At 36.8% G+C, this 23456-nt stretch overlaps 4 protein-coding genes across 4 annotated transcripts; 3 read left to right on the top strand and 1 right to left on the bottom strand.

Moving 5' to 3' along the window:
• The first annotated feature begins 2592 nt into the window (after positions 1-2592).
• On the top strand, positions 2593-3817 carry LOC125227130. The gene is made up of 3 exons (XM_048131349.1): positions 2593-2796; positions 2990-3093; positions 3620-3817. The coding sequence occupies exons 1-3, from the start codon at positions 2715-2717 to the stop codon at positions 3815-3817; spliced, it is 384 nt and encodes a 127-aa protein (XP_047987306.1). The 5' UTR covers positions 2593-2714.
• A 44-nt stretch (positions 3818-3861) lies between these two features.
• Positions 3862-4170, top strand: LOC125227131. The gene has a single exon (XM_048131350.1). It carries the CDS (start codon positions 3862-3864, stop codon positions 4168-4170), a length of 309 nt encoding a protein of 102 aa, XP_047987307.1.
• Positions 4171-4192: 22 nt separating this feature from the next.
• Positions 4193-7747, top strand: LOC125227129 (ankyrin repeat domain-containing protein 39). The gene is made up of 3 exons (XM_048131348.1): positions 4193-4324; positions 4951-5169; positions 5511-7747. The coding sequence occupies exons 1-3, from the start codon at positions 4222-4224 to the stop codon at positions 5708-5710; spliced, it is 522 nt and encodes a 173-aa protein (XP_047987305.1). The 5' UTR covers positions 4193-4221; the 3' UTR covers positions 5711-7747.
• LOC125227128 (ankyrin-1) lies at positions 7742-17439 on the bottom strand. Its single transcript, XM_048131347.1, is given in 10 exon segments — positions 7742-8697; positions 8961-9144; positions 13048-13177; positions 13754-13878; positions 14266-14343; positions 14346-14415; positions 14836-15011; positions 16093-16250; positions 16432-16897; positions 17054-17439. Coding segments are annotated over 10 exon segments (1824 nt in total). The 5' UTR covers positions 17136-17439; the 3' UTR covers positions 7742-8342.
• Between the last annotated feature and the right edge of the window lie 6017 nt (positions 17440-23456).

The following is a 23456-nucleotide window of genomic DNA, read 5'->3' as shown; positions in this document are numbered from 1 at the left end:
ATGGACAGAGGCATCATGGGAGTCGCGCTATGAGATGAAAGGCGAGAATGAGGAAATTTGCGGTATTTTTGCGAAAAACTGTTTTAAAAAATCCTATTAGATAGAAAATTTCTTAAGGAACAAAACGTTTGGTATAACATTTTTCGAGATTTTGCGTATTTTAAGCGAAAAAAATGAGTTTTTACTGTATGATATTTTTATTGATATTATCTCAAACAAAAAAATATATAAGGTACGGCGGGACAATTTGGACTGGGGGAAAATTGCAACTGATCAATATCTCCACGTTTTGCAATGTTTGCATTATTAAATAGAGTCAACTGAGGTATATACAGGGTGTCCCACGGCGATGCCACATGGAGGGAAAGTACCTTAAATATCGTAGATAGCATATTTTGCTGAAAGAAGACTTCATTTTATTTTCTAAACTTAGTAAAAGTGCATTAAATTTTTTTTAATTTTTACTATGAGGACTTATACAGGGTGTATTTTGATAGCGGGTCAGTAAGGCCGATATGAGATCCCGTAGTCCTACATGAAAATTATATATATATATATATATATATATATATATATATATATATATATATATATATATATATATATATATATATATATATATATATGTGTGTATATATATATATATATATATATGTATGTATATATATAACATACGTGTGTGTGTGTGTGTGTGTGTGTGTGTGTGTGCGTGTAGTGAGTGTATGTGTCCTTTCAACGTCTTGTTTTGAGAATCTGGAATAAAAACCTTTTTTATTACTTAAAAACGAATTTGCTATTCCCGGGTTGTTTCTTTTTATAATTAAAGTAATTTATAAGATATGTATTAATGTTATTGAATTGAAATCATTTATTTCAGACTTATTGGTCCATAATAATAAATAAATACATACATTATTAATATGAAATAGGCTTCTTTTACAAAAAATATAAATTAGCGACTCCATCATTCCATTTTTAACTATGTTCCACTTCAACCATCTTTTGTCGCCGTCCGCTCATTACTAGTATAGCGCGAGAGAAAGAGACAAACTGCGTAAGACCAAATCAAGGAATTTACTTCAATTATTCTAGAAAATAAATGTTTTTAGTAAGTTAGGAAACCATTTTGGCCATAAATGCATAATATTATAAAATTATTAACAATTACTTACCTGAAATACGATACGTCATCCTTTTTTAACGTATATAAGGTGTTATTTTTGCACTTTTTTACGGAGCACTTCGGCATGTTGCCGACACGGCGGATGAAGCGCTACTGACCGCCCAATTGTGCTTAGAACATTTTCAAGCACAATTTGCTGCGGACACATTCTAAGCCGTGATGGTGCATCTAGGTAGTTTAGATCGATGACGTTCTAGTACTATGCTATTGTAATAATATCCGCGCGGTTGATCCGCGCGGTTTGCATCCGCGCGGTTTCCGCCGTGTCTGAACTAGCCCTAACTGTCAAAATGATAACCGACCGGCGACTATTTTGTCGCCGTGTGCGCACTTGCATTGAAACCAATAGGGAAGGAGACAGTGGCGTCGCAGGCACAAACTATGTACTAAGAAGATACTACGTATGTCGCAGGCTTGTCGCCGAACCCGCAGACAAAAAAGTTTCATCGGAACGTGTGCGCACTTTCACACTAGCCCATAGAATAGAATAGAATAGAATAGAATTTTATTGTATAACTGTGTTCATGCACATAGACCGATCGCCGCAGACAAAAAAGTTGCTTCGCACGTCTGCGCGGGCCATTTGTCTAGATCCGCGTCCGCGGTCGCGCGACGGCGGACGTCCGTAAGCTAGGAACATACTACGCGGACGTCCGTCGTAAAACGACCGCGACCGCGACCGATCAGTGCACGTAGTGCGTAGTGCACGGAACAAAACATCCGGCAAGCCAGATTGCGATCGGACGTCCACGCGCTCAAGGCCACGTCCACGTCCGTCGACCGATAGTTTGCACGGCTACGTGTATTTCCATTGTCCAGATTCCCGTCCGCGGTCGATTTACGACGGACGTCCGCGTAGTGTGTTCCTAGCTTACGTGTATTTCCATTGTCCAGATTCCCGTCCGCGGTCGATTTACGACGGACGTCCGCGTAGTGTGTTCCTAGCTTGAAGCTAGGAACATACTACGCGGACGTCCGTCGTAAATCGTCCGCGACCGCGACCGATCAGTGTGCACGGAACAAAACATCCAGCGAGCCAGATTTCGATCGGACGTCCATGCGCTCAAGGCCACGTCCACGTCCGTCGACCGATAGTTTGCACGGTTAAGCTAGGAACACACTACGCGGACGTCCGTCGTGAATCGACCGCGGACGGGAATCTGGACAATGACATTACACATAACCGTGCAAACTATTTCCGATCGAAATCTGTCTCAGCACACTGTTCGGTCGCGGTCGTTTTACGACGGACGTCCGCGTAGTATGGTCGTCTATTTCCACTGTCCAGATTCCCGTCCGCGGTCGATTTACGACGGACGTCCGCGTAGTGTGTTCCTAGCTTAATGATTGTGGTCCGGTAGGGTAATCTGTTTAACTCTATGTAGTCTATGGTACGAGAAAAAATTGAAAACATCCACTTTGTTTATTCGATTTGACTATTGCATTGCATTGAATTTTGATTATTGTGTTTCGTAGTAAGATATCTAGATAAATAAAGGGTTTATTAAAAGCTTCAACTTATCCGTAATCAATGCCCTACATTTTGATTAGAGGTAACCTCGCATCTTATGGCCATAAAAACCCTTGGCGCGTTCTAGTATCCGGCTTAAAAGGTATATTTTTATTTTGAGTGCATACTTAGGTATTAACTCGTCTTGATGTTATATTTAAACTTAATATTTGTTGATCTTATCACACGAATATTTGTGTTTACATAGGCTTAATAAACATCTATCCATAGCACAAACTATCCTTACTGTCGGTGACTATGAGCAAAATTAACAAGTGAAATTTTATTTAATTCAGCTGGTGACATCGAGCAGCTGAAAAGATTTGCGTGTGGTGGCTACTGTGATGATTCTACGATTGTCTACTTGCAGCATCCCTGTGTAATACTAAGCGCATTGGAGGTAAGCTGTAAATGTTATCTGTTGGGGCGTGTACTTATATTTATACGTATTTAGAAATGAGTCATGCCATTTTCACATTAACTAAAACTTTCACTGCTAACACTTTCTATGTGATACGTCCGCGGCAGTAAAGTACCTATAAACAAAGAATCCACCTTGTGTGTCAACAGTCAATTATGCTGGTGGCTTGCAAATACTGCAGTTTTCAATTGCACCGAAAGTTAAAAAACCATAAATTTTTAGATTCATAGAAAATGCTTTCAGGTGCATTTTCAGTTGACACTAATCATTTGACCCAATTGTTCAATGAATTTAAACAGGCCCTGAAAGCTGCATGAAACTAATTAAAGCTCAATTAGCTTGTATATAAATCAAATTGTAGACATATCATGCTGGCAGTGTGATGGTGTGAAATCATAATGAGTGTGTTTCAGTTCTAAGTGTGACATTGACAAGGTTAATTTGTATACTAAGAACATTCTCTACAAATAGGCTGACATTATCATCCTCTATGTTAATATTACAGGTTTTGGGTTACAAAGTGGTTGCATCCAGTTCTACAGCAGTTAAACAAGACTATAATGAATACATGTGGACTATGAGAAAGGAGTTTTCAGAACCAGAACCGTCAGTTATTGTAGAGCAGGATAATATCACAAATTTTAGCAAAGAGGCTATGCACTTTGGAAACTATCAACAGCCTACAAAAGACGACGAAGTGTAATTTGAGGAAGATATATTATTTTTACTACCATCTATAACCTTATTATGGATACCAAAGGTAGCCAAAATCCTTCCTCTGCCAACTTGAACAATATTCCTTTGACTGAAGAAGGAGTTGTATACATTGCTATTAAGGGCTCCCTACATGCATCTGATTGCTCTGTTTTTGGACTGGGTGATGAAGAAATAAGAGCACTGACTAAAAAATATCCAGGATCTGGTGTTGTTGTAAATGGAGTATCCATTAAAACAAATGTCTTACATGCTATAAACTCATTGTCCCTTCTGGGCTACAAAATAATCTCGAGCACTGGAGAAAATGAGATCACCTGGACTCTTCAGCGTGAGCTGTAAATTTTAATCATATTTTTTTTTTTGGGTGTGTTTACTGTTATATGTTTAGAAATGGATCATGTAAATTGTGATCACACTCACTGCACAACTGCAAACAAATCCGTTTGTCAGACTTTATCGGAAATGGAATGGGAGAGAGGAATATGGAATGCTGGTAAGTGTTGATGTTCACTTTATTTCTACCAATATCAAATAATTTTTTAAGTGTATTCATTTATAATTTAGACACAATAAAAAAAAAACCTTGTTTGACACCAATAGACTCATTGATTACACTGAACTGGATTTTAAAATTGCTGATACTTAGTTTGAACTTTGCCCCAGTAGACCATACCATTCTTGATAACTCTCAAAATTATTGATACCTAATGTAATTGTTACCTATCAATTTGTATGTACCTAATGTACAGTCACCGGCATAAAGAAGTGATGATTTCTGTACCTTGTCATATTGACGTCTTGTTTGAAATGTCATACGAAATTGTCAAGCGCTTAAAAGTGACAAGTTACAGAAATCATCACTTCTTTATGCTGGTGACTACCTTTGTAATAAAATCGTGTTAGTGTGCTACTGTATTCATAAACCTTATATGCACGTTTTCCATTGTTAACTTGAATTTAGTATCATTGTTACCTTGCACTGTACAAATTGTAGATTTATAAGTTATATCTAGTAATTGGCACCATCAGCAGACAATGTTGGTAATGTTGGTGTCCTTACTATTGTTAACAGTAATTCTTTGTTATAACCTTGGGTGTTGCTGCATATAATTGTTACAGCTTTCAATGGTGATAAGGAGAAAGTCAACATGTTAATCCAGAAAGCAAAAAATGCTAGAGAATTTGTGAATATGCCAGACAATTCTGGGTATACCGCATTGCACTACGCTGCACGTAATGGACACGTAGACATATGTAGAACACTGCTGGAGACTGGAGCTTGTGTCGACGCTCAGACTAGTGGGATGGCTACACCACTTCATAAGGCTGCAGTTGCAGGTAAAGGCTTTGTTAACAACATGTCTGCTTTTGTGTATTCCCAAAGTGACAGGACTATGATGTCCATCCTAAATGTAGATGCAACTGAAATAAGTTGTAAGCCTTTTCTTCTAACAAACTAGATTATTTTCTTTTTAGCTTGTTATTGCAAGTTACTACGATAATAAGTATGTTTTTCATGAAAGGCTGCAAAAGTAAAAGTCCAAAAATTATGTGAGATGCTAGACGCTCTTACGATGCAACAAATAAAATCGTATTGGCTATTTTTGCGGCTTCCATCGTAACATGTATGTGACTAAGAAAAGCAAAATATTTGCAATATAAATTATTTGATATTTCAGGTAAAGCTGCTACTCTAAAATTCCTTATTCAGCATGGAGCAAATATATTGATGCAAGACACAGACGGTCAGACTGCTCTTCACAAAGCCGTAGCTAACAAACGTACAGAGCTGATCAACATCTTATTGGAAACATGTCCTGAACTGGCCAATGTTCAGGACAAGAGAGGTCGTGTGGCAACTGAGCTTTCACAGAACTGAATAATTTAATACCTACTTGAAGATACTTCATTGGTTTGAATGAAGTTCAGCTTATGAGACATTTTTTCTATTTGTTTTGTTTTCTATAATTTAATTAATTAAGTCATATATTTGTTCCTGAGTCACGGATGTTTTCTATGTATATAAGTATTTTATATATTATATATATCGTTGCCTGAGTACCCACAACACAAGCCTTCTTGAGCTTACCTTGGGCCTCAGTCAATCTGTGTAAGAATGTCCTATAATATATATATATTGATGGCACATCCCTTGAGATTATGAGTTACACAAATCTATTTCTAAGCTTACTACGATAGGTGTAGGAGACCTTGAAAATCGGGCCCTAGGCAGGTACAAATGTGTATTTTTATTTTATAGTAACATACACATATTGTGTGGGCTCCATTTCCATATCGGAAAATTCAGAAATATATGTGGTATAGGTCTAAAATAAAATAAGTATTTATTAAGTTTACATTATTTTATGTTATATTGATGAGAAAGCCATAGTTATTTTATTGACATCGAAATGTTTTCTTATTTAATATAATTTAGTTTGTGGATCTTACGAAGTTCACTCTGTATTTTATGTTAATCAGTTGTTTATTTAATTGTTATTTTTGTATACATAGTGTGGTGTGATATATTGTATTTATCTTGCAACCCTATTACAGTACCTATTCTTTACATTTCGAGGTTGTACGACATTGCGTTAGATTTATTGTATGTTATTATTGATTATTATGATTCTGTGATTTGCCCAATAGGTACTTTTTGCATAGAAATTGAATATAAAACTTATTTGTTATTTATCATTATTATTAATCATTACCTAAAATACACAAAGGTTTTGATTTTAGTTAGTAAAAAATATAATAGGATATTTTGACCAAAATGCCATTTTAAAGATACTGTTTTTAATTTATTAATTGAAGTCATGTTACATAATGTTAAGAAAATTTTGAAAGAAAAATATCAATATACATTTACATTTTGCTATTAAATTCTATTTTATGTATAGGTTAAGATTTATAATGACATTTCATCACAATATAATTAGAGCAAGGTACTGTAAGGACCACGCATTTAATGAGTTAAAAGTGCATTTTCCCAAATACTTTATCCGCGTGAAAAAGGGGTCATCTGTCGTCACCTTAATTGCTCGTAGCATCTCTCGACGTGTAATTGATATTTACTTTATACAATCAAATAGTTATTTTTGAGATCGTTTGTCAAGCTCCTCTAAGGCCCAGCATATTTGCCACTGGAATGTTAACATAGTACAGTGCAGAGATCAGAATATTGTTATTTCTAATGGAACAAATTAAAACAAATGCAACTTCGTTCCAATTAAATATGATTCTAATTAAATCGAACTGAACATGTCATTAATCCATATATCCTTGGGCCGTACAATGTTAAATCTTTTTGGTAGTCCTATCTATATCTAAGCCTTATGCCTAGTTTACACCTAACGGTGACGGATTCACGAAGTTATTGTCATTGTGGTGCAAATGGTGCAATGTGTTTATTTAATTATCGATTACTTGAAATACTTACTTGTTAATTATAAGAACACGTGTTTTAATGTATAGATGTACCTATGTGTTTTGAAGTTTTATGTCCATTCCATTCAAGGGTTAGTCTTAAGTTTTGTCTTAGATAGGCAATTTTTACTTTAGGTAGGTACATACCTTCTACTCAATCAGGAATTGATAACAGAGTAAAGTTTCGTTTGTTACTGCAATTTATCAATGATTAAAAGAAAACTGAATAATAACATAACATTGGTAGAATGTTGGTTTTTATGCTCATTAAAGAATGTAAACGAACATGTGTATTTAATTCTCTGTTAACAATATCTTAATCGAGTACCTACAAGGAGAAGTAGAAATGCCTAAATATCGTCAAGTGTAAACAAAGCATTTATTTCGTAATTTGGACAATTTTGTAGCGGTTATCGCATAGTAGGAACATAATCAATTTTATATTTTCCACTTACACCTTTGTACTAATAAAACGCATGAATGTAAATGAGTGTTTTTATTACTGTACAATTCCATTTGGTACAATCAAGACATAACAAGGGTGGAAATTCAAAATATTGTGAAATTTCTCCTATGAAAAACGTAATACTTTATTGTATGCAAAAATTATTGAAAATATGCACAACTTCTGAAAAATCCAATAACTATAATGACAATTAGATAAGTGGAGGAATATCCATTACTTTTTAAACTGCTAGGCAAACCCTCCTACCGATTTTCCATTAAAATGATGCAGATATATATATATATATATACTTCGCTACATTATTTAAAAAAACGTAATTTTTTTTCATTGCATTGTAAAAAATCAGAAAACATTCAAACGTGACTAGAAATTTTTTAAAGCAACAAATCATAAGTAAGATTAAGTACAGTCAGCTAAAGAGTAGTGAGGTCCCTGCATAGAACTTTGTATGCAAAGGCGCTGAGCCACATTGTTGACTGTACATACACAAGATATGTGTATGGCCTATTGACTTGCTTTACTACCAATAAATATTTATTTTGATCATAAAGACAACAGTATAAATAATGATTTAAAAATAATTCAGTAATAATAACAATTCACTAGTCATTAGCAACTATAGACCTTCATCTTCCATCATTAGGAATCTTTTTAAGCTCGTGGGTAAAGGCAATGTAGAAATATATTGAAACAGTATTTTTTTCTTAGCCATAGATCTAATTTTAATTCTACATATGTCTGATAGACTATGTGGCTGCCTGCTGGTATGATATAGCCAATAGGCTGTTGTGCCTTGTTTAGGGGGCACCGGGTCGGGTGCTGTTATATGATGGCCTGCCTTTATTAACATACGAGCTAAATTATTCGAGCGTCGCCTACTTGCTATTGATAAGTTGTCTAAACCGCAGGAATGCAAATCACAGGCATTGACGTTGGCTCCGTAGCGAATTTGCAACACCGCCGCGTGGTCTCTGAAAAACAATAAATGATTTAGTTATTGAGCGTTGGCAGCATTTCCATATTCATGTCTGTATTATTTGTTTCTTTTTGTGTATAAAATAGTCTACTCACAAGCCAGAAAAAACCTGTCATGAACGTAAGTGCTACCTGCCTACGCGTATTTTTAGTTTGAACTATATATCCCATACATACCGCCGGTTTATGTCCTATGGGTAGGACAAATGTAGGCACAAGGATAAAGCGGTATTATGTAGAAAATACAAATTATACTTACTTGTGTAATAATAACGCTCTGTTCAGGGCAGTGTCGCCGGTAAGCGCTATAGCGTTCATATCTATCCTATACTCTAACAGACATATTAGCAATTCCTCAAATATCTTAGGACAGTCTATACTTTCCACAGCTATGTGGAGTGCGGTGGCTCCAGTTATGCTATTACAGGAATTGACGTGGGCACCTGTAAAGAAATAATGAAATTAGTGGCAAGGGAAAGAGAAATAGGGGGTACTACTGCTACATTCTGCCATCAGAGTGCAGCACTGGCACAAATTCTAATTCAGAATAACTACACATAAATTGATGCATCTAGCCTATAGCTTTTATCAGACGACGCGACAGCGGAGCAAAACGTTTCAACCGTCGGTGCATGCCATCACGGGGGGGCAGAGTTAGCTTAGACGGACTCTAACTCATCGTATTGAAGCGTTCATTAATATAAAAAAAATAAAGTCATAAAAAAATTAAGATGGCGGCCGAATAATAAGAAAAATATAAAAATATCAAACTTTTTTTTTCATTCTCCTGCAATTTACCAATAAATTTTCTATTATATGGTCACATTTTTATGTATTTAAAATAAACCTGATAATATTATCTACATAATAAAATAAAAATCATGAAAATCCGTTGAGTAGTTTTTGAACTATACTCATTTGAAATGGAGCGCGCGGATTTAAAAGACGTTTTCGCACGTGATGTAAACAATTTTGGAATCATAACGGCTGCACCGGTTTTAATGGTTGGGGTAGCTATCAGTTTGTATTAAAACATTTATTTATATAAAAATTAAAATCATTTAAAAAATAAAGATGGCGGCCGAATAATAAAAAAATATGAAATTTTCATTTTCTTTTTATTCTCACGAAATTTACAAATAGTTTTTCTACCATATGGTCACATTTTTATTTATTTAAATAAAATCTGATATTAACGTCTACAAAATAAAACAAAAAACATTAAAATTACTATTTAGAATCAATGTTTTTAGTATTGTATAAAAATGATGTGATGGTCAAGTTTACTGGGGTTGTCTAAATATACCTAAACTCGGAATAAGAAACTAATAATGTAAGCACAAATCACATCATTTTTATTTTAATACGTAAAAGAACTTAAATGATTAATAGCAATTGTCCTTTCCGAGGACTCCAGAGATAATTTTCGACAACTTCTGTAGGGGGCTACGGAAACATAATTATATTAATACAAAATATATTTTTTGCTTCTTGTCTAGGTTATAGTGAAAGATAAAAGATATACAAAATAATATCAAACAAGGAAATAATGATAACATAATAATTTATAATATCATTTTTGCAAAATACTTTTTATTTTGGCAGATCCCTTTGCAAATATAACATTATTAATACATTGCATTATTTGCATTGCGCCGCGCAGGGTAGACCCACAACACGTACAGCGTATTGTTTCGCAGCCTTTTTCACAACCGAAATTGTCCATGTATACATATTCATACCATATCTCCCTGTTTTCAGACCACTGCAGTACCCAACTATCATTGTACGTCTTCCAACCCCAGGATGATGGCATAGGCACATAGGTAATATCCAGAATATGGGGCGTTGTTATACGACACGGAGTGCTGCCGATATTGGTTAGGTACTAATTTATTTTCGGTGGTAAACAGTTTCTTGCTCACCAAGTTGAACTGGAGTGAACTTTTCAAGCATGGCGATTATTCCTCCAGGAAGACTTTGTAGTTACTGCGATGTTTCTATCAAAGCTGGTATAACTTCAGTGTGTGTGCAAACAATGTTTTAGAACATGGTTTTTTCCTTTTGTATTGAAAAAAGAAGTGGTATCAGACGTAAAAGCGTAAAAACCACGAATAGCAGTAGTACCTTATACTCCGGTAGGTTATTCTCATTTGAAGTCTTAAGAAAATATACTAGATAAGAATTGGAAATTTCCCTATATAATTAGCTCCATAGATCACATGCTTAAATGCCAAATTGGGACCGTTCTTAACACATATTTTAGTGAGAAAGCATGGACTCAGACCTGTTTACCGGTATGGTTTGGCGGCTGAGGCACTCGTAAAGTGTCGTTTTGCCGTAATTCCTGCCTCCATTTACATCACGTCCGATCTCGCACGTAACGCCCTGAAAGCCTCCACGGCTACAAACTGCGAGATAAACTCAACGAAGGGCATGGGACACTCTAGCATCCGTTACCACCCTGAACTCACTCGAGGTCTCACATGAGGCAAAGACCTTTCGAGGCTCTAAGCTAGGTCCAAACCCGAATCTGGCCACTGACTTTACGTCTATCCTTCACCCGAAGACTCCAGTGGTTTTTATTTAAATACCAAGACATCTGTATCGGAAGATGTGATGATACGCGTGAGTCCCTGTTCCGCCATATCTTTTGCGCGAGGTACAATGAGGTTATCAGCTTCTTCCGGTTACGTTCCTATGGTTTACCCTGAAATAGCAGAGCAAATGTTCTCTGAGGAAGTAAATTGTTTAGAAAAAAAAATCACCACACTTATAACATCAACAGGCTATAGTTTCTGGAAAAAGTCTTGTTGGTTGTCATGCTGAACAGTGTATTCCTGGAGGAATAATGGCCAAGCTTGAAAACTTGATCCGCAGACTCAACATTTATCGGTTAACTTGGTGCGCAAGGAACTGTTTCCAACCAAAATTAATAACCAGCATCCCACCAACATCGCCAGCACAAAAACATACGCTCCTAGTTGTCGAAAATTATCTCTGGAGTCCTCGGAAAGGACAATTGCTATTAATACAAATGTTATGTTATGTGCATTTAAGTTCTTTTACGTATTAAAATACAAATTATGTGATGGTCAAGTTTACGGGGGTTATCTAAATATACCTAAACTCGGAATAAAAAACTAATAATGTATATAAATACTAAAAACATTGATTCTGAATAGTAATATAGTAAGTTGTGACCAAAATAAATAATCAGTCTTACGTGTATAGCGGTACCAAACGATACGATGCATCACATATCAAGTGCAAAGACGTCTTTCAAACCCGCGCGCTTCATTTTCAATGCGTATAGTTCAAAAACTACTGAACGGATTTTAATGTTTTTTTTTGTTTTATTTTGCAGATGTTAATATCAGATTTGATTTAAAAAAATAAAAATGTGACCATATGGTAGAAAAACTATTTGTAAATTTCGTGAGAATAAAAAAAATGAAACTTTCATATTTTTTTTATTATTCGACCGCCATCTTTATTTTTTTAATGATTTTAATTTTTATATAAATAAATGTTTTTACAAACTGATAGATACCCCAACCATTAAAATCGGTGCAGCCGTTATGATTCCAAAATTGTGTACATCACGTGCGAAAACGTCTTTCAAATCCGCGCGCTCCATTTCAAATGAGTATAGTTCAAAAACTACTCAACGGATAAGCCCTGACTAACTCCGAATTGGTCCAATAAGGGTTTTGGGAAAACTTACGACGCGGAATCAACTCTAGCCTACCAAAAAACGCTCGTTAGCATGAAAACGCTTAACGATTCCTTACTTCGTCGTTACTGAACGCATGCGTACGCATGTGCATATCAACGAGCGATTTTTGGTCGGCGAAAACCGATGCCGCGACGATAGGTTTTGGGAGACCCAAGTTTATTTTACATAAATAATAAAAAATGTATGTGGAAGCACTGGTAGCCTGACGGTAAGTACGTGCGACTTTCATTCCGGAGGTCGTGGGTTCGAACCCCGGCTCGTGCCAATAAGTTTTTCGGAATTTATGTGCGAAATGTTATTTGCCAGTCGCTTTTCGGTGAAGGAAAACATCGTGAGGAAACCGGACTAATTCCAATAAGGTCTAGTTTACCCTTCGGGTTGGAAGGTCAGATGGCAGTCGCTTTCGTAAAAACTAGTCCCTTCGCTAAATCTTGGCGTTAGTTGTCAAAGCGGACCCAGGCTCCCATGAGCCGTGGCAAATGCCGAGATAACGCAAGGAGGATGATGATGGATAAAAATTTTGTGGTTTTTACAGAGAAGAGACTGTCATTTCACGACAAATTATCTAATAAAACGCCACAAATAACAGCCCGTCAAAAGTAATTACCCTTTTCTAACAATATCCTGGCAACTCCAGGTTGTGACAGCCTCGCCGCCAGCAGCAGGGGCGTGTCGCCATTATCGTTGTGCAGATTCAGCCCTCCGCCGTAATTCGCAAGCATTTTCACTATCTCCTCCTAAAAGTAGGTATAGGTATAAAGGTTCACGAATTTATATTTACAATAGTGGATTATTGTCGCCAACTTTTTAAAACTATAACGGGACTAGGGAGTTCCGTTCCATCAAATACGTTTATACATACAGCCTAGCAAAAAAAAGACTAGAATTGGAACTTTGTTTATCATAGCAACACTTACTGTTTTCATACAAAAGTGATTCAATAGTTGCCACATGCATGACGGTGGCGCCCCTATTAATATCTACTCTATTTTGACGACTCCATAGTCAATCCTCTTTGGTTCCATGCATAAGTCTTTTTTTTTTGACATTCAGGTAGCGACCTCTATTTATCCAAACCGGAAACTAAATAATAATGGAGAGTTACATAGGCTACTTTTTGTCTCTTTCTAACGCGAGCAAAGCCTCGGGCAAAAGCTAGTGTTCTTATAATAAGAACAGCGCAAAGTATGCCCCTTGTATACTAGAATTACTCCATGGTAAATTGGAAATGAGACTTGTTTCTACTATACACTTAAGATTCATTTGATGTATTATATTTTTTTATATTATACTTAATTAATATTTTAACATACCTGTCTTTGTATTATTGCATAATGTAAAAGTTTGTGGGAATGTGTTATTCGAGCTCTGGACAATAATAATACTTCGACTACTTCCGGAAATCTGCGCCATACTGCCTCGCAAAGAGGCGTATATCCTGAAAAAAAGTAGCCTATTAGCGCAAAATACAGTCGGAATTGTTTGAACGACTAATTTTAAGCACATTGTGGAATAGCAAGTTATGTCTGTATAGTGTGTTATATAAGTACTTTGCTCTCTATATGTATATCTCAAAAATATGCTGTCTGTATTTATTATTATTTTATTAAGGCGCCGGTAGTTTCGTTTCAAACTCACTGTGATTTAGGTACACCTATTGAAACATAATATAAAATAATAAGATAACTGAGATGATAATTTTCTGCATAATTATACTATGGTCATTTTGTTCATAGAATTTAATGAGATTTTGCAAGTCAAAATTCCAAACCGAACCTTTCGGTTTCAGTCCCACTCATATATAACGATGTAAATACATACGCACCATGTATTTCTTCACCATTAACATTAGCTCCGACTGAAATGAGATATTTGACCACATTAACATGCCCCCTGCCGGCGCTAAGAACAGGGCTGTGCGCTCACTGGTGTCCCTGGCTTCCAAGTTAGCACCATTGTTTACTAGAATTTTGACCTGAAATAAAATAGGTAACTGTTTAATATCTCGATACTATGAGTACCTTGTTTCATCCGCTACTGTTGATGCCGACTGTAGCTGCGTCGAAATATCGGGAGCTCGACAAAAATCAAAAAAATCTATACATGGCAGCACTATCTCACTCGCTATATCGTAATCCTGCAAAGGATTAAATTTATATAGGAGGTACAAGCGCACATTGCTCACCCTTAGAGTTGGTCAGAGGCGCCTAGCCTTCAGAGATAACATACACTAGAGAATTTTCGACGGGTACCACGGCGGCCGAGGTGGTGCAACGGTAAGCAAATCAGCTGCTGCAGATAGCTGGAGACCCGAGTTCAATTCCCTGCTTCGCCACCCGTGGGCTTAATCGCTTTTTCTTTCGTGTATGGTATGTATTTAAGTTTATGTATGTACCAAATCTAAAAATCCGTTAGAAGCTGCGTAGTGTAGCGGCGTCATTTTCTCGTGCGTCTTATTGTTGACGTGGCAGCCTGCCAGCAGCAGCATTGTCACGATCTCCGGGTGGTCCTTGATCACGGCCACGTGGAGCGCCGTCGAACCGTCGCCCGCCGTTACCTCCACTTTGCTTCCTGCAATAGAATACATTGCGTGCTTCAGAAAAGTGGTAAAATATGAAACATTAAATATTGTAAGTATTGGAATTATAATACAAGTGTGAAAAAAAAAGTTTCGTGGTCAAGAACAAATCTTGGGATTAGCTGTCTAAGTGGACCCCAGGCTCTCATGAGCCGTTGCGAATGCCGGGATAACGCAAGGAGGATGATGGGTGAATCCACGTAAAAGTAACGTGAGTCACGAATACATTGAGTGTTTATTTGAACTACAGCTGCAAATGAATGGATCTATGCATAATATATATAGGGAAAGTAACACTTATTTATAGATAGATTATCACTTGAACTTGCATTGTGAATAAATGGAACATGTCAAAAAATCGTCACTACTGTTACTCTTGCCGCGGATTGACCCTGATGATGATGGTCAAGTAAAGTACAGCTTTGCACCCTAAGGGTGATAATAGGAACTCCTCTCTAACACAAGAAAATACATAGCTCTTTTGTTTTTGTATATATGTCGATATAATTTCTGACAGTAGTAATTGTATTAAGGCGTGCCTCGATGTAGCGCGGCGGCCGCACAAGTATTGTTCGACCACGGCAAATCTGTATTTAGGCTCGCGAGCCACTTTTGGTATCATCTTGAACTTTAGTGCGGCAGCCGCGTGATCCAACGCAAGATACGTTCGCAATATATATTCATCCGTCCTAACTGCGCGCGAACAAAAAACTGACACTCCTCTGCCGAGATTGAATGGTTTGTCGCGCGGCATTCGCTCGCGCAGCAGTCTGGTATCCATTGTGCCATTGCGCGCGGCTGCCGCTGCCGCGCGAGCCAATGCCGATAGTTTGCCGCGGTATCGAGACGCGACTTTAGACGAGTAGTGTGGCAACTTCTTATGAGATAAGACTGGTACCCAGAAAATGAAGTAGTATATTCTACTTATATAATCAGACACGCTTTTTAATCTTTTTTCATGCTTCAGCCTTGCATTGTACATATGTATTACTTTATGGCAGATACAGGTTAGCCAGGAGGTCAGAACTCACAGATTGAAAACACTGCATTACAGGAATTTTTGAGGTGTTTTACCTGCATCTAACAATAATCTCACAACCTCTGCATGTCCCCTTTCAGCTGCATAGTGTAATGCTGTCCTCATAAAGGCATCTTGTTGATCAATTCCATAAATCTCTATTGATTGAGATGCAATTGCTGCACCAGTGCATTCTAATATTGAAGCATACCACCTGGAAAAAGAAACAAAACTTTATATGACTGCTTCAACACTTATTTAATACAGTTACAGATGCTGGTGTGGGAGCTGCTTTATGAAAATCAAATATGAATGAAACACATTTTAACATATTAACATATTTTTAAATAAAAGAATCACATTAAAATTTACTAAATAGACTAAATAATACAAACTTGTACATTGAAGACCAAGTCTCATCTTCACTAGTGGTAGGAGCCACACTGCCAATATCTTCATCCCATTCCAAGTCATCTTGAGGCGAAGGGGTCAGTGACACTGGACTCAAGGGAGACAGCAAGCTAGTGATCCTACTCTCATCACTACTTGAGCCATCACTATGTATAAACACAAAATAACCACGGTTTACACCTCTTTTAGAATCCTGACCTATATTTTCAAGTTGCAAACCCATACATTTTCTATCACTGGGGTTCTTGTATTTAGAAAGTGTTTCTTCCTGAGGACCATCATTTTTTATCTTCCGTTTGTGGGTTTTTGAATGGCGCTTTCTACTTGAATGTGTACTTTGCCTAGATTTTGTTGTATCAACCAGCAATTTGACTATACTTAAGTTTCCTATGTTGCATGCTTCACCTAGTGATGTTTTACCATTTTTTGCTATCTTATTAGGGTTTGCACCTGCAATCAAGAAAAAAAGAAAGAAGAAAGAAAGTTTCAATAAGTAAGCTCTAGTACTCAATAATAACTGTTTTTTTTTAATAAAGAGGGAGGCTAATAGTTATTATTTATGTTCTAGTTTTAATTTAACTGGTTAGAAAAATAATAATCATTTACCTCTGTCTAGAAGACACACAATCGATTCTTGGTCTGCAGATTGTACTGCTTTGAATAAATTATCTTCTAATGAACTTTCCATTGCTTCTTATGTGTGTAGGATGAACTAACTAGACCAATACGCAGTAATAACTTAAAAAAATTATAAACAAGCTAGATACTTTTCTCATGTAATATTTGGAGTATTGTTTTGTTGCTTAACATCTTTCACCATTTCAAACTTGTATATACTCTTTTACAGACATGTTCAATAGTGCACATTTTATTGTGCGCGACCCTACTAATGGCCTGAATAAAAATTCAAACCAAACTAAATTCATGAAGTACAAAGTATTATCAATTTTTATCAATAACAAATTGATTGACTAAACGTCAACAACGGTTGACAAGTGACAGCGCCCAAGGACAATTTTCTCATTTTTATCCATCTGTAACATTGCCATGAGCATTGAGCTTCTAGTAGGGGGAAATTAGCTAAAATTACGGCATAATTAATGGAAGGTTTTTTTAAATTGAAATATGTACGTATAGACTGAAGTTATTTTTCATCAACCCTCCCCACGCCTCCCCCCTCTGCGTCACCCCTCTACCCTCCCTTAAAGTGCCGAAAATGCGGTTTTTCTCGATTTCTGACAAAACTGTTGAAGATACAGGAAAAGCGCGTAGGAACGAAGTAATCCTTAATAAATTTACTACAAATCATTCATTAACACTTTGGTTCTAGCACTTATAGATTTCGCGTGATCCGTCACGAAAGTTGGTCCTTTGCTGCAATTTTCTTTAGTGAATGTTAAGTTTTCGCCCAAAATGCTTACGAAATCGTCGAAATTTGTTTGATATGACTAAAATATTGTAACCCATGACTAAAATAAAATTAAGGGGGAAAAATCACTACCATGGGTGGAATTTCCAATATGTCTTGGAATTCCAGTAACTATTTAAGACGTAATATTTTCACGGTAGTAGTCGCTAGGAGTACCATTGATCCATATAGTATATCGATGACTGGGGATGAGCTTTTGGTAGCTGTTGGTAGAGCCCTGGAGTTTCAATCCAGATGCCGTGAGTTCAAGTTCCACCCATGGTAGTGATTTTTCCCCCTGAAATTCATTTTCAGTTTATAATATTTTAGTAATATCAAACAGATTTCGTAAGCAATTTGGGAGAAAACTTAACATTCACTAAAGAAAATTGCAGCAAAGGACCAACTTTCGTGATGGATCACGCGAAAACTATAAGTGCTAGAACCAAAGTGTCAATGAATGATTTGTAGTAAATTTATTAAGGATTACTTTGTTCCTACACGCTTTTTCTGTATCTGCAACGGTTTTGTCAGAAATCACGAAAAACCGCATTTTCGGCTATTTAAGGGGGGGAAGAGGGGTGACGCAGAGGGGGGAGAGATGGGGAGGGTTGATGAAAAATAACTTCGGCCTATAATGTACATATCCCAATCAAAAAAAATCTTCCATTAATTATGCCAATATTTTCATACATAACTTTCCAGAAGCAACGGACTATTCAGGCTACCAACGGGGTCACAGGTGACGGATAGTGAACGGCCATCAGATATGGTGGTTAGCTGTGAATATGATGAATAAACAGTCCCCGAGCAAGAAGCGGCAAGGTTATCAAGGCGTAGTGGGCAGGGCGGTGGGACGGACTTCCCATTAAAAGCTACACGAGCCTTATGACGACCTTGTGACATGGCGAGTAAATGCCGCCATCAAATAAGCATTCCCCTGATATAGAGCAGCAGCTGTATCAGTATTGGCAAGAGGCCGAGGAAGCGGGTTCCGGTAGGGCTTTTGACCAGATAGTAGTGGGCGATTAAACCCGGCCACTACACTGCGATGTGGAAGGCAAGGGGAAACCACCACATAACAAATTCCCGAATCGGAGCAAATCGGAGTAATGAAAATGTCACAAATAAGAAATAACGTTCTTGACAACGGGCTTCCACGACGTAACATTCCGTGGCGGTCTGAGTCCGGCAGAGTCAGGAGTAAGGCTGACTCGGTCGTCATCAAAGGCGGCAGACATTGAAAAAACATGCGATAGTATAGAATTTTGTATGAAAAGAGGGAAAATAGACGAAGCCTACAAGGTAGTTAGAGACATAAGCAAACAACACAAGACAAAAAGTGCTACAATAAAAGATGAAAACGGTAAAATTTTAATAAACAATGAAGATATTCTGCAAAGGTGGATTAGATACATTGAAAAACTATATGAAGGCACTGGTTTATCAGACAATATTTTAGAAACCGCAATAGAAGTAGATGACGATAGATTAGGTCCAGTAATTATTAGAGAAGAATTTGATAAAGCTATAAATAGTATTAAGAACGGTAAAGCTGCAGGAGATGATCAAATCTTCATTGAATTTATAAACAAATTAGAATGCGATTCCATGAAAAACTAAAATTTAATATAATTAAGGATATGTACAACACAGGCGAAGTCCCGAGTGATTTCAAAATTAGTAGAACTATCACATTACATTACCCAAGAAATTAAATACACTTAAATGCGAAGAACATAGAACATTAAGTCTTATATCACAGGCTTCTAAGATTCTCTTGAAAATTATACAAAATAGAATAAAACCTATAGCTGAAAGCTATTTAGGACCTGATCAATATGGTTTCTGGCAACAGAAAGGAACAAGGGAAGCCATTCTAGCTCTTAGATTAATTATAGATAGAAGATTAGATGTAGGACTTTAGACCCACATAGCATTTATAGATTTAGAGAAAGCTTTTGACAAGATAGACTGGATTAAAATGATGAACATTATGAAAACAATAGGTATAGATTATAGAGACAGACAAATTATACATGCATTATACAAGGATCAGGAAACTATAGTACAAATAGGACAAGAAAAAGGAAATGCCAAAGTAAGACAGGGAGTACGGCAGGGATGTCCACTGTCTCCAATAATTTTTAATATTTTCATTGAGACTGCTATCAGAAAGATTGTTGATACTGGAAAGGGTGGTGTCAAGATTTAACGGAGAAAGGTTTTATTTCGTTAGGTTTGCAGATGACATAGCAGCTGTAGCCGAAAATTCAACAGAATTGGAACAACTCGTATCGGAAATGGACCACATATTTAGAGAATTCGGACTAAATATCAATATTAATAAAACAAAAACATTAATAACATCCAAGCACAAATACAAACTAGAACCTATAAAAATCCGAAACACAGTAGTAGAGCAAGTTAAAAGTTTTAAATACTTAGGCAGCATTATAACATGTAACTCCAGATGTACTACGGATATCATTACACGTATAGCTATGGCGAAAAAAGCTTTCAACGCAAAAAAACACCTATTGAAAGCAAAGATATCCCGAAAAATTAGGAAGAGATTTATGAAGACCTACGTCTGGAGTATAGCGTTATATGGAAGTGAGACGTGGACACTAACTCAGCGCGAGAGAGACAGACTGAAGGCTTTTGAAATGTGGACGTGGAGAAGAATGGAAGGTATAAGCTGGAAAGAGAGAAAAACAAATGAACAAGTATTGGAGCAAGTCGGAGAGAAGAGATCTCTGCTAACAATAATTGAAAATAGAAGGGGAAACATGTTGGGGCACCTGATACGGCACGATACTTACATAAAATCAATAATCGAAGGGCGAATAGAAAAGAGGAGAGGCAGGGGAAGACCGAGGCGTGCGTTTTTAGACCAACTTAAAGAGAAGACCAACGTAGTGACGTATCAGGACCTCAAAAAAGCGGCAGAGAAAAGAACGGAATGGCGATTACTCCACAGACAAGAGCCTGGCTCTTAAATAATATGATGATGATGATGAACATTGCCATGGACTTCCAATAGGGACTGAGCTCACACTTTTTTTGCCGTACTAAATTGAACTTTATCACCGGTTTAGAAAGGCGTTCTTGTCAGACTAGTAAAAGTGTGTCCACATGAGGGTCAAAGTTGGGGCTAGTGTCCCTCTCGCACGTGTAACCAGTGTTAAAGGGATTACTATAGTCAGGGCCGGATTAAGGGTAGAGCGAGTGGAGCGGCCGCTCTAGGCGCCACATGGTAGGGGGGCGCCAAAATCGAGAATGTGGAAAAATCCATACAAAAAAATTATACATTGCAAAGGCGCGCACATGTCACAAAATGGCGAGAGGAGAATGGTCTTGAATGAATTCAGCTACCTACTGAAAATCTAGATTTATAATTTAGATTAAGTGGAAAGTTGCACCACAATGCCAACATAATATACCAAAATTCATAAGGGCGCTATTGCTAGGGCGCTGTAAAAGGAGGAACCACTTTGTTGCGCGGCCGAACGACAAAGTTAATAACTATCCAAATGCAAAAATATGAGTCTATCTGACAGTCCAAAGCGGAGTTCCTCATAAAGCCAAAGGCGCAAAACGTCTCAAATAGGCGCAATTTTGTACGAGTCACAGGAGATGATGAGCGAACTTTGAAGCACCAGGATCCCGGAGGGCACTTAGTGGCAAAATACCGAAATGTGCATCCCGACGGTGACGATCGAGTCCGCCGTAAGTGTCTTAATTATCTCTTAGTATGAACTAATAAATTAAACTATAACTCTGATGGCGAAATATAGGGCCTAAAAGTCGGGAACATACCCATACAACCATTTCAGTCGCAAAATCTTCAAATCAGTAACTAACTGTCAAATGTGACAAAACGCGTGGTAACGTCGTGCAAACAATGCGACCGTATTGATACAATAACAAAATGTAGTCGTCGTGTGCACTCGTTACAGTAACAAAATGTGTACGAATTTGTGGCTGTCAATGTCACTGTCAGAATGACTTTTAACGACACTTTATTAGTCGACGTTTGCACACATAACGGTAACAACATGTGGACGAATTTGTGGCTGTCATTGTCACTGTCAGAACGGTTTCTGACAGTGACATTGACAGAATTTGTACACACATGTGTAGGTCTGATTACCGAACTGCTCCTAAACCACTGTATCCGCAAATGACAATCTGAAATACGAAGGTTTCTCAAACTGTCTTGTGAAGTTGTGGACTGGTTGCTTTGAATCATTTAAATATGAGCGAATTAAATAATAATAAACGACGACGACCATTTAAGCACTCTTCGACATTTTATAGAAATGTGGGAAAGTTAAGAAAAGTGCAGAATGATAATACAAATAGATAAGCACTTTATAGTTACTTAATGTATTAAATTTATAATTTTTAATTCTTATTGATAAAAATGAAGTGTAGTGTTGCTTTACACAATAAAAGTAGGAATCAAATGAAATAGAGTACCTATTTACTGTGAAGTGCGAGCAAATCAAGCAATGATTCATTTCCTGGTCGAAACTCTTAGCTTAGATTTAGGTACTGAAAATCGTCGTACGATACACGTGCGAAAAGGACATTCACAACTCGTGTCGATTTAAAACACTCCCTTCGATCGTGTATTAATTTATCGCTACTCGTATAATATCGATTTTCCTCTTTTCCGCACTCGTATCTACAAGTATTTTGTTTGGGTTACAAAAAAAAACACATTATTTACTCTACTACGTTTTATTTATGTCTCTTTAACATTACAAATTTGTAGATGTATAGATAAGTGCTATACAAAAATCTTGACAAAAGAAGTACAGATCGCTGAAATGAATGTTGATAGTAATATTAATGAAGACTACTTCAACAAGTGTCAATTGTGAAATGCCGCAAAATACTAGTTGCTCTATAGAAGACCATAATAATATGATCCCCGATCCTTTACAACCCAGCAGCTCGGTACGCACGTTACAATTTTTTTTTAATCTTCTTTAGTGAGGACAACTGAGTACGACGGCATATTTAATTGTTTATAAAGTTTGAGGATACCTGGAAAAAATGAATACATTAGCCATTTTGAAAATCCAATAAATATTCACTGCTTTCGGTCACGCGTGTACGCTGCGACCATTTTGCGATCGTTTGTCGACCGTTTGGTGACCGTTTGGCGACTGTTTTTTACATGGAATATTACCGTCTTAATCCATATTTTAACAACTTTATTGGTTTTCTAGGCATTATTTTTATTATTTCAGTATAGTATATGCACCGGAGCACTAAAACTTCACCAATCAATATACATAACACGCAAACACCGAGTAGTCAATAATATTATTACTGGTTAAACTGAGGTAAATTGATGGCGCGTTGATAAATTTAGACTTATTTTATGAAATCACTCGAGCAATTTAATTGGCCATGGTAATTAGCCCACATTATATTACAAATGCAAACAATATTTATCTTTAACAAATTCTTACGCCATTACATTTTAATGTCAAATGATTTTATTTCTTTTTTACTTTGACGTCTCTGACAGTCGCCATTTGAAAAGAATGAAATGAACGAATGATTTTGGGAAAGTAGTCGCCA

This window comes from Leguminivora glycinivorella, chromosome 6 (assembly GCF_023078275.1).
Source record: "Leguminivora glycinivorella isolate SPB_JAAS2020 chromosome 6, LegGlyc_1.1, whole genome shotgun sequence".
NCBI classification, from domain to species: domain Eukaryota; kingdom Metazoa; phylum Arthropoda; class Insecta; order Lepidoptera; family Tortricidae; genus Leguminivora; species Leguminivora glycinivorella.
The sequence above is the reverse complement of the archived record's forward strand: the minus strand, read 5'-3'. Positions and strand labels throughout refer to the sequence as shown.